The sequence below is a fragment of the Typopeltis vanoorti genome, chromosome 2 (assembly GCF_054136105.1).
Source record: "Typopeltis vanoorti isolate ZY-2024b chromosome 2, IOZ_Tvanoo_1.0, whole genome shotgun sequence".
Lineage (NCBI taxonomy): Eukaryota > Metazoa > Arthropoda > Arachnida > Uropygi > Thelyphonidae > Typopeltis > Typopeltis vanoorti.
Window position 1 is genome coordinate 22434543 of NC_143550.1, and position 13075 is coordinate 22447617.

The following is a 13075-nucleotide window of genomic DNA, read 5'->3' on the forward strand; positions in this document are numbered from 1 at the left end:
ATGTCACTCTTATAATTATATCAGATACTTCATTAGTAAAAAAAAGCAAAACAAAAAAAATCATGTGTACTTTCTTTTCAAAACACAAAGGACATTATAAATTCACCCAATGAAAAAGAAAATACATATTTTTCTTCCATTTTTATGTCTTTTTTTTTTTTTTTTTTTTTTGTTGTTGTTATTGCACAAAGAAGAAATCATTGCACAGTTTAAAATGACATTTTCTTCTAGTTGAGATACATGCCAATGTTGAAGTAGCTATACTTTTACAATTATTTTCCACTAAAATGTATAAGCATGTTCCCCAAGTCATTTACGTTTCTAACAATTGTCTTGCAAATGATTTTGAAAATATCAAAAATCTCTGAAATATCCACAGGTCAAATAGTTCAATAACCGACCCAAATACTAAAACTTATAATTTCAGCAGACAGCTGAACAGCTAATTTTAGATTGCAAAACCAATAGTCCAGAATTAGAAATACCTGCTTTGACAGATACTGCCATTTTATTTCTTTCTTCAAAACAGAAAAATGAATTATACATTTTAAAATTTCTACTGGTATGAAAACTTTCATACCAGTAGAAATTTAGACAGAGCAGTTATGTAATTCAGTTCCAGGAGCGAAGAAGGGGGTGGGGGTCCAGTTGAAAATCTTCAAAAGTAGCATAAAATTTTGAATCAGTCCGTATAGGAGATCCATATATTTTCAACATATCTACAGTGGTTAAGCACTATATATTATAGTATTGTGCATCCTACCAAAAAAAAAAAAAAAACTGTTGTAATCTGTAGCAAAAGACAAAGACGAAGGAAGAATTGCTGCTGAAATATCATTGGATATAAATGTTTGATAATAAAAATTAAAAAAAAAAAAGTCGTGATTGAAAACCGAGAAATGCAATTTAACATCATTTGTTGTTTATAAAAACAAAACAAATTTGTTTCTAAAACTGAAGTGTGATGAACTATATAATGATATTTTGCAAAGAAGGAAAGCAAAAGATCATATTTATTTCACTGGATATTATAGTATTAATACCTTTTAAATAATATTTTAAATAAATGTTATTTAAAAGCTGCACAAAAAAAATTGCTTTTTATCATCAGTAAAATGAAAGAACATAAATTTTTTTGTTTTATTGCACTGATTTGAAGAATAAAAGATATGAAATTTACTACTACTAAATAAATTCATTGCAAAGGCTGATCTCTAGTCATTTCAGGATTGATTATTTATTTTTGCTCATGTGAAATTTGTTTTTATTGTTGGGAAGAGACACATTAAAAAATTGTGCAACAAAAAAAGGTCAAATATCGAAGGAAGTAAAGGAAATCCCAAGCAACGCAGTGCAGGTAAAGACAAGTGATGCAATGGTCGCTTCAACACAGTTAATCCACTAATGGCTCTAAACTCGCCATTAAGCGATTAACAGCAAAGGAGGGTAATTACGTTATAAAAGGTAGAAAGTCGGTGGATTTTTGATCCATGAAAAATGCTAGGGTGGTCTGGCTCTTTCATCTGACTTGGCCAGTAGGAAGGTTAAGTTTTGTCATTTATATAATTTATTGTTCTTTTAACATTTTGATAGTTTCCTTATGGTTGGCAAATTTTCTTAACTGAATTTTAATTTTGTATTTTCCAAAAGTAATAGTTTACATTAGCATTGCAATATTAAAAAGTACTAAAGAAGTATTATATGATTACACAAAAAGTTTTAGAATAATTTTACTTTGTTGCTCTAGAGTAAATTAGAGTTTTAAAAGTAATATAATGAATTGGAATAACATTAATTGGCAATGGCACTTGATCAAAATATTTATCTTTACAAATGTAGTGTCTTTATTATTCATACTTGTATACTCTCTTTAATGCACATAGTAAAAATAAAAACCTACCTCCATTGGTAATAAAATTTAATTAAATGATAAAAGGAGAATGGCAAATTGATTATATTCAGTTTTTGTGATCATATGTGTATAAGTAATTGTATAGTTTTTAATTAGAAATAAAACTAAGCATTACTAGATTAATTATTTTAATTAAGCTTAATTTTATTTACACAAAACATTGCTTAGATAAGTAAAACTAAAAATGAATATAAAAGCAAGTACTGTATGAACTATAGAGAACTATATGCAACTATTTCCTACTTTTATTAATTATTCATTTGCCTTTGGCCTGTCTGGTGAAATGCAAAAATAGCAGTTGTTTTTCTCTGATATTCATTTTAGTGGATAATTGTAAATAGAATTATCAGGTACACACCTGATAACAGAAAGGATTACCGACTTGAACATGCATTCATGTTAAACATCAGTCATTTAAAAATGTGCTTAACATTCTTGTTTAGCTAAAGATATTTGAGTACCACTTGTTGGGGAAGAGGAATAGGCAGTTAGTGAGAGTTCTGAATAGCAGTTGTTTTTCTCTGATATTGATTTTAGTGGATAATTTTAAATATAATTAGTTTATTTTCCTTGAAATTAATTTATAATTATTTGCATGATTATTTTATCTTCTAGTTTGGAAGAGAGATCCATGACCTCTACTATCGTGATGATTTGCTTGGTCGTATTTGTCACCAACTACTGGCCCCTCCAGGTATTTATTATAGAGAAATCAAGGATGGCACAATGACTTCATCACCTAGAAAGTCGCATATACTTCCACCTCGTGTTAATCTGCGATTTTTGGCACACAAACAAGTTGTGGGATATCTTTTGGGACTTTTTTTGCTTGCATATTCTTGGGGATATAGTCCTCTTACTGTTATAATCATATTAATTTTATTAGCTTTTCTAACTGTAATAGCTAAATCAACAGTGCTTTCTTCACATATTGGTTCAACAGTTAGTCCATATGATGAGTCTACATCATCAATAAGGTAGTCTTGTAATATAACTCCATCCTTCAGTCACTTTTACAAAAATCTAATACTGTAAGTACTAAATTTTAAGCTTAATGTGTTTTGCATAATATTTATGTATGACATTTATTAAAACTTGTTGAATAATTCACCAATGTATTTTCAGAAGAAATAATATGTAAAAAATTAATTTTATAAGTAATCTGTAAATATTTTATTTAAAAAATACATTTTATATAATTGCGTTGTGAGCGTTCATTTTAATACACTAAAAATGTCCAATAGCACTACACTTGAAATGAATTTCCTTGCAAGTAGTTATAATGATTCTAAGGGATCTTGCATGTTCACATAGAAATTCTTAATGAATTTTTAAAGTAAAAAATTGTAATTCAACTGAAAATTAATTACCACCATACTATTAGAAAGAATATTTAGTTTATATTCTTCTGCTACAAGAAAAAGAAAATGAAAATAGGCAGAAATATTCAAAACATCACTGTTTGCTGAATGGTGAAGCTACATAACACAAAACATTTCGGCTATTTAAGCACGATTTTTAGTGAAGCTGGCAATTAAGTATGCAAATAGACAACAAAATTAGTAAAGCTGGTATGAAGTAAGCTGAATAAATTTATATGAAATAAGAATAAAATTAGTCAAAATACTAAATTAGTGTATTGCTTGATATAATGCCCCATTTATACCATATGACTAATTTAGTATTTTTGTACATTACTTCTGGTGCTATTTATTATCTATATGATCACATTATGAAGGAAAGTGATATTAAATCTATCAGAATTAGTGATATTAATCTTAGATCTTTACTTCATGCAGATGATGTTATCAAACCAATTTTAACTTACGAATCTCAGAGCTGGGTTAGAAATAAAATACTTAATCAACGACTGGAGACCACAGATATGATAGAAAGATGGAGTGAATAGGTGGCAAGCTTCTCTTTCATCATTCTGAAGATTGATTAGTTATAGTAGCATGTCATAACATCCTGTATTGTGACCTCCTTTTTATCTCTTCATAACTCTTAGCCCTGGTTAGCATCATTGTGTTATTTATATATGAAATTCTGCCTTGTGGCCTCTTTTCTTCTACAGTTCCCCTCCATTATTTCTGTAATCAGTCCCCCATGCCTCAGATGGTGTCCAATTAAGCTTTTTCTTCTCTTATTAATGTGATTCATTAGTGACTTCTCTTCAAACTATATTTAAAACTTCTTCATTAGTTTTTCATTCTGTCCAACTAATTTGCATTATCTTTCTCCAGCACCAAAGTTCAAATGTCTCCAACTTTTTGATGTCTTGTTTTGTTAGCGTCCAGGCCTCACAACCATATAATGCAATGCTTCATATGTATGTTTTCACTAGCCTTTTTTTGAACTGGATGCTTAAATCCTTTACTGGTGAAAATGTTTCTTCTATTGTAGAATGCCTTATTAAGTTCCTCTCACTGTTATGAAGAAACTCTAGATATGGAAATTTTTAGGCACTTAAGCAAAATCATGTCCTTTGGTGAGTACAGAAATTTCTGTGTGTGTGTGTGTGTGTGTGTTGGGAGGGGGGGGGTGCAAATATTTTGACTAACCATTTGTTTATAGAAAGGCTAACTTTGGCTGGTTTTTGCTTCTGTATGTGGGAATCAAACCAGCAGTCAAGAGTATCTATACTTAATGTAAGATCATTGTCCTGACTGTAAGATGTCTAAAAAAACACCTTGAGGAGGTTGGTGTTTAGGATGGAGGATATTCTCTCTTGAAGAAGCTTGGAGATGTTACGAATGTTGAGAGTAAGATTTTATTTGGTAGCTCATGCTGATTACATACAAGCATGGGTATGTTATCTGTGTTGGTTGGTGTTACTGGAGGGGGGGGGCATGCCAATGGATCTTTCACCCACATAGCATGTTTTTTTTTTTTTTTTTTTTTTTTTTTAACTCAACTCAACTATGCAAGCCATCATTCGAGGGTGGTTTGAAAAGTTCTCTGCCTCGACCATAGATGGCAACACTATCAGCACGATTTCTTTTTCTAAGTTGGTACAGCTGTCTGAAGCAAAAGTGTTGTCTGTATCCCTTGAAATGGATAAAATTGAGTATCGTGTGGTTATAAAATTCTTCATAAAAGAAAGTTTAATGCCAAAAGAAATTCATTCGAAGTTCATAAAAGTTTGAGCTCTTCTCCTTCGTTTTTGACAATTAAGAAATGGATTGCCGAGCTTAAACGTGGCCGTACCAGCCTTGAAGATGATCCACATGAAGGATGTCCAAAAAGTGTAACAACACCAGAAATCATTGGTCAAGTGCATAGGATGACCTGCAAGTCAAAGAATGTGTAGGATATATTTTGCATGAAGAATTGCAAATGAAAAAGCTTTGAGCAAGATGGGTGCCATGCTTGCTCACAGCAGATCAGAAATGCACTCGCATGAAAATCTCTGAACAGTGCTTGGAGCATTTTAGGAAGAATAAAACTGATTTTGTGCGTCGATTTATTACTATGGATGAGACTTGAATTCACCATTACACACCAGAATCCAAACAGAAGTCAAAACAGTGGATAGAAGCCAGCTTCTGTCCACTGTTTTGACTACTTTCTTCTTCTTCATTCTTCTTCAGCACAAAGAAGACAAAGTCAGTTCAGCAGGAAAGGTCATGGCATCGGTGTTTTGGAATGCTAAAGGCATTTTGTTTATTAATTATCTTGAAAAGGGTAAGACAATAACTGTGGAATATTATTCTGATCTTTTAACCAGACTAGACGAAAAAATTCGTGAGAAAAGACCTGGTTTGCAGAAGAAAAAATCATCTTTCATCAGGACAATGCACCTGCCCACAAAGGTGTTTTGGCAATGTGAAAATTAAGGGATCTGCACTATGAATTATTCGAACATCCACCCTATTCCCCAGATTTGGCTCCCTCTGACTTCTATCTTTTCCCAAAATTAAAACTCTTCCTCGCTGGTCAGCGTTTTTCTTCGAATCAAGAAATCAAGTGACTGCAGCTGTAGAGGGATATTTTGCAGATCTTACTGAGAACCACTACAGGGACGGGATAATGGCGCTGGAGCATCGCTGGAATAAATGTGTCTTAAAGGAGATTATGTTGAAAAATAAAAATGATTTTTAAATTATAAATTAATTTTTCATTGTTAGGCCCAGAACTTTTCAGACCACCCTCATAAATAATTTTAAGAACCTTTCAGATAAAAAAAATTCTCAAAACAAAAAAAAAATTTAACCAAAAAATTACAAACTGACATCAATGAGTGGTATCCAGAAAATTCACTGAATGGCAATTTATTGAAAAACAGTTCATCAAACAACAATTAATCGAAAGGTAATTCCTCAGAAAAGCAATTATTGAATGCCAATTAATGGAAAACAAAATTTAATAAGGCAATTGGTTGAAAACCAACAGTTCATTGAAAAATCACAAGTTGCTGAAACTACAAATCACTGAATGAACAGTTCATCAAAAAATAAATTATAAGATATAAGGTGTATTTGTGAAAAAGAACTGCAGATTTTTGGATTGACTTGTGATGTTATTGAAGCTTAGCATGATATTATTATTAAGAGAATCCAGGTAGTTGGGGACTCATCGAGGGAGGTCACATACTACACACACCTGTTATTATACTTACTCTTGAATTCATTCACACTGCTTGCACTCACAGCAGCCAATGGCTATACATTCCAATCATGCAGCACCCTATGAGAGAAAAATCTTGCCCTCCCTTAGCAGCATTCATTCTTAGCTTCTAAGGATGCTCTCTTGTCCTTTCCCCACCCTCCATAAGTTGAAAAATTCCATCAACTGAAATCCTGTATGACCATTTCAGAAGTTTATAAGTCTCAATAATATCACCTTTCTTTCTCCTGTGTATTAATCTTTGGAGTCTACAAATTCTCAATCTGTCTTCATAATCAGTATTCCACAATCCTGATATCATTTTTAACACTCTCCTTTGCACTCTCTTCACCATATCAGAATCACAACAGAAACTAGGAGACCAGACCTGCACACAATAGTCCAAGTGTGATTTTATCAAGGCATTGTAAAGAGGCAAAATGATATCTTTACATATGAATGTTCATTTCAGCATGGCAGTTATCTTTTGAGTTGTATTTGCAATCCCCTACATGGCCCCTGAACTTCACCTTCCCATCTACTAACACTCCAAGATCCCTAGCCTCAATCAACTTCTTCCAGCATAATCAAACTAATATACGACATTGGATATCTAATCATGCCAAAGTGAATGATTTTACATTTACTGACATCCATTTTCCCATGCCTGCAACTCCAGCCTATTCAAATCATTCTGCATATCCGCAACATTCCTGATTATCCTACCTATCTTTGCATCATCAGCAAATAGCAGTATGTCACTTGTCAAATCCTTCCTAATATCATTAATGTACAGATTGTGAATAGCAGTGGACCAAGCGCTGATCCTTGTGGTACACCACTGGGTACCTTAAATCTTGCAGACTCACATCCCTTGTAGATGACTTTGATATCTATCAGAAAGTCATCCTCTTATCCACACTAATATTCTATAACTCAAACCCATATTCTTCAATTTATTCAACAGTCTACCATGCTGTATTCTGTCAAAAGCCTTAGCAAAATCTGTATCCATTCATGGATACAGATTTTGTCTAGTTCCCCTTATCTAGTTCAATGGTAGCATTGTTATAGAATGTGAGCAAGTTGCTAAAACATGACTTCCCTTAGTCCATGTTGCTCATTGCAATGTAGAGATTCACTGTCAACACATTTCTGAATGTGAGCCCTGATCAATTTTTCCAAAATTTTCTCCACCACTCCTGAGCTACTAATTGGTTGATAGTTGGATATATCAGTCTTTGCACCACCCTTGTGCAATGGAATTACCATACATTCTTTCCATTCCTGTGGAATATTCCCTGTTCTGATACTCATATTAAACAGCCTGGTAAAAGCTGAACTGGCTATTCAAGGAATAGCCAATTCAGCTGAACATTTTTTAAGCACAGGTGCTGATATCCCATCAGTCCCTATTGCTGAATTCTTACTCAATTTGTGCAACAGCTCTAATACCTTGTCCTTGTACATCTGAGTTTCTTCATCCAGTGAAGTGGTAGCAGTTATCTCAATGTTGCATACACCAGGTTGTAGCTTTTAACAAAATGGGCACTCATTAGTTGAACAACCTCTTCTGCATGTGTTACCATTACACCATCTGCATTTAAGAGTTATTCTTTCTTTTACTTACAGCTTATCGATAGAATTCTTGTGGATTGTCTTTAGCACACAGAGCCAGTTTCTTTTCATACTCAGACTGTGACTATTCTTGCTGCTACTTATAATTTTAATAAGAGATATGATCCTCGTGCACACAGTATTCCTTCCACATCATCCTTTTCTTACGAATCTGTTGCTTAATAAGATTACACAACCATTTGACTTCTACCCTATTTATTCATCGAACTCTCGGGACACATTCTGATATCTCATCATTTAAGTATTGTTTAAATGCTTCCCATACACTGTTGATATTCTTCCAACCATCAACTGATCCCATTCCACTGAACTCAGTATACTCCTCAGTTTGTCATAATTTCTTGCTTTGTAGTTCAGCATGTAACATTTTCTGAATGGAACATTCATAAACTTAGTCGCTTCCCAAGTGAGTACCGCATTATCACTGTCACCAACCGGGGGCAAATAGTTACGTTTGAAATGCCCTTTGACACTATTATCAAATCTAGCACTCTTTAACCTAGAGTTCCTTCTGTCACGTGCTGCTTGAGGAAGTTGTCCTGGAACAGCTCAATAAATGATATTTCGTTCTTCTCATAAGATTCTACAGCTACTCAATTGATTTTTGGATAATTAGTCTTCCATTATAATTACTATTTTCGTGCCCATCGTTTCTATTTGGTGATACATTTCTTCATGACTAACAACCCATCCACCAGGTCTAACAACACCTCTCTGTGTATTTGACCTTGTTAGATTCCACCTTACACCAGATGGCTTCAAACTCACTGCTACATGAAATACTGTTAGTAAAGTCTGACCACAGAAGCAAGAGCTGTCGTTGGCAGCTCTTGCTGCCAAGAAGAGTCAATTCATGTTGAAGAGGAGAAAGAAATAAGGCGATGTCGAATTGGTCACTAACACACGAAATCATGTGCTTTATACGTAAAACTTTCCACCTGTTATACAAGCAAAATAGTCACCACTTTAAAAACTACAATGATCATAAAAGAGAAGTTTAATTTTCTGATGTGTAATAATAAACAGTCATTCCACAATACGGATTGATTACCCTATTATTAGAATGGATTCTCCTTCTTTTGACATGCGCAGAAGTGTCGAAGGGTCTCGTATCTGTGGGCGTACTATAGTAGTACTACAATCATGGGTCTCAACTCTAACTGCATTCAGGTCATCCAATATCATTAGCAGCACATCCCCTCCTCTCCTATCTTCTCTATCCTTCCTAAAAATAGTGTTCCCTTTACACCCGATACCAATTAGTGTGTCTGATTCTAATAGCCAGGTCTCACTAATGCCTGCAATCTGAAGTCCCAACATATTGACCAAGGCAATATATGCATGCATATATTGAAAGTTTATTTTTCACTTGGTTAGACTATAATAAATTTAGTTTAATCCTTTATCCAAGTGTGAGCAAACAAAGTTTGTGTCTGAAAGTATCTTCAGGACTGGGGTAAGGTGGTACAACACAGGGAAACTCATTGCAAAGGTGGAGCAAGCTAACATCACTCCTGTCTCAGTATCTCCCATAATGCTAGCTTGAGCAAGATGTTAGCTTGCTCCACCTTTGCAACGAGTTGCCCTGTGTTGTACCACCTTACCCCAGTCCTGAAGATACTTATAGACACAAACTTTGTTTGCTCACACTTGGATAAAGGATTAAGCTAAATTTATTATAGTCTAACCAAGTGAAAAATAAACTTTCAACATCTTTCTCTAAATCCAGAGTAATTTAATAAAAAGGTGGTACACCATGTGGCAACTCCTATATGTAGCGATGACCTTGCTAATGCTTCTGCCTGGTATCTCCACTTGGGACTGGTTCCCACTGAAGAGACCTCAATAAAGATCGAAACTAGTCTGGGTAGTGTCCCTTCCCTTAATGCATATTTATACATATCCAAGGAGATGTGTTTTGCATTATGCAAGATACTGAGATAGGAGTGATGTTAGCTTGCTCCACCTTTGCAACGAGTTGCCCAGTGTTGTACCACCTTACCCCAGTACTGAAGATACTTTCAGACGCAAACTTTGTTTGCTCACACTTGGATAAAGGATTAAACTAAATTTATTATGCTTGCATATATTGTCTTGACATATATGCCAACATATTGACCAAAGCAATAATTTTTGAGGAATGTTGCTTTGTCACTATATGCGTGTTGTGTATTTTATGTATATTAGACAATCTGGAAAAGATTATATTAAAAAAATCTTAACTATTATTATAATTATTCCCCCTTATCCTCCTCTCTTATGCTAGAAAACAAGATGGTTTCCTATCGTCGTCTTTATGTCCATAGATATGTGTGTTCATGTGGACCAGGTTGCTGAATGTTATTGCAATTATTATTAATAATATTGCAGTTCTGCAATAATCGCCTGAGTTTCCAGGAGTAAAACTTGGCAATCTCCTTATGAGACCGGATAACTCAACTTCAGTTGCGGAGGACGGGAAAAAATTCTTCGCTTCATGCACAGGATTCGAACCGAGATCTTTGCAACTAAAGGACTTTGTTTATACCTACTGAACTACAGGTGCTCCTTTATTAGTAGTAGTAATAGTGGTATCAGCATGGTTACCTCTGCACGCACACCAGTTAGACGGGATAGATTTTGCTCAGATTTGGTATTTGAACCTTTTACAAAAATTTGCCAAACTTCCATTTTTAAGTTCAGCTATATTTGGGGGTACAAAGGGACAACGTGTCAACATTGTATATTGCAATAACTCTGACAGTGGAATATGTGCAAACTTCTGAATTTGTAAAATGCACAAGAAGTCTGTGTGGTTCAGTTTTAGTAGAAAATTTTGGTAAAGAAGTTTCAAAATGGTTTCAATAATTCCGCTCTAGCTGGATGAAATTTAATGCAGTTTTGTAGTTAATATCTATATTAAAATTTGTCAGTTTTGATTTCAATCTAATCGTTGTTATGGAAAAATTAGGTAGAATGAACTTTTTTGTTTAAAGATAAATTGCTACAGAATGAAGTAGCAGAATAATGTAAAAAATAAAATAATTATATATTTCTCAATGATTACCTACACATGTTGTCTATATCTTGGGTGACATTAGGTATTCTTACTGAACACTTTAAAGCAATAGTTTTCAAAAAAATTAATTCATCAAAAAATTATCATTGAATTGTTTATTCGATGAATTTCCATGGAATCCCATTGAATTCCCATTCCTCATTTGCTACCACTAACAGACATCTAAACCTGACATTTTTCACAGAACTTCAACTGATGTCCTCAATCACTACTATCCATTTTAACCTTTCCATCTTCATTTTTCATGAATCCTTCTACCACAGAACCCATGTATCTGCATTCTCTGAAAATGGTGTCAAATCTGACATCCTGTATTAGAGAATGCTTGAATCCCAACTTTATAAACCTGTTTCAGCTCAAAATTTCTTTGTCCATTTGTGTGCCTTTATTTGTAGGCTCTTTTGCTCTCCAGATTCTCAGACTTATTTCTCTAATTCCAACAATCGAAATATCATTAACAATCTTTCATGAATTGTTCATCTGCCCCACCAGAATTCCTGATGAGACAGATGAGCACGAAGTATGAACTTACCTCCATCGACTGTTACTACAATTATGAAAAATGCAGATAGAATAAAACAGTCTGCACAACAGTCTATGGCAGTACTAAATGCAGAACATGTAAGTTATAGCAGGGGGTAAACTTCATGAAAAAATGGAAAAATTATCATTATGGGTGGATGACTTGAATCAGAAAAACATTCCTCTGATGCAGGCTGTTATAACTGAGAAAGCAAAAACAATTTTTAAGGATCTTAAAAAGACAGATGGAGGTGAAGAAACATTTTTAGGAAGTAAAGGTTGGTTCATGAGATTTAAGTCTCGAAGTAAATGCCGTAGTGTCAAATTATGTGGTGAGGCGGCAAGTGCAGGTGTTGCTGCATTGGCTGCTTTTCCTAAAGAATTTCAAGACTGTAAAACAAGGAAGTTATCCTCCTGATCTCATTTTTAATGTTGAGACTGGGCTCTACTGGAAAAAATTGCCATCACGCACCATTTCCTGTGAAGATGTTCTGCTCCAGGTTTTAAAGCTGCATAAAATAGACTTATGTTTTTGTTGGGGGCAAATGTCTCCTGAACTTTGAAGCTTAAACCAATGTTGGTGTACCATTCACAGATACCACCTGCCTTCAAGAGTCTAAAAGCCATGCTGCCTTTCTATTCGAAATGGAACAAGAAAGCTTGGGTTACACAAAACATTTTTATAGATTGGTACACAAATTATTTTTGTCCTACCGTGCTTTGCTTCTGTAAAGAAAATGATTTGCCAGCCAAGGCATTGCTTCTCTTAGATAATGCCCCTGGACATCCTCAAAACCTTGCTGAAGTAAGAACACCATTGGATGTCAAGGTTGTTTACATGCCCCCAAACACATCGCTTTTGCAACCGATGGATCAGGGGATTATATCAATCTTCAAAGCCTATTACCTCCGTATAACATTTATGGAAATGGTAAGAGTCTTGGACATTTCAGGAAAAACTATTAAAGACTATTGGCGGTCATTCGATATTTTGAAGGGCATTAACAACATCAAGGCAGCTTGGAATGAAGTGTCAGCAAAGTGTTTAAAAGGAGCATGGCGAAAGCTTCTTCCAGCATTTATGCACAACTTTGAGGAATTAGAGCAAGAGGAGAATGTTATTGAAGATGTTACCAAGCTTGCACTGGAGGTGGAATTGTATAATATTACAGCTGAAGATGTGACAGAAGTCTTAGAGAGCCATGATAAATTACTTTCCAATGAAGACTTAAAAGAATTAGCCAAACAATTAAGTCAACATCCAAAGGAGGAGAAAAAAAACGAAGAAGGTTCTCTGAGAGATATAAAAAATACCAATTTACAGCGTACCTTGCAAG

The 13075-nt window shown here is 34.3% G+C and overlaps 1 protein-coding gene across 3 annotated transcripts in view; it reads left to right on the top strand.

Moving 5' to 3' along the window:
* LOC150108870 (sphingomyelin phosphodiesterase 4) overlaps positions 1-3022 on the top strand; it is a 295822-nt gene extending 292800 nt beyond the window's left edge. For all 3 annotated transcript variants that reach the window (XM_090403908.1, XM_090403915.1, XM_090403923.1), the window contains one exon: positions 2528-3022. In XM_090403908.1, the coding sequence (XP_090260034.1) occupies positions 2528-2893 (366 nt within the window). In that variant the 3' untranslated portion in view covers positions 2894-3022. The remainder of the gene's footprint in view (positions 1-2527) is intronic.
* The last annotated feature ends 10053 nt before the right edge of the window (positions 3023-13075 follow it).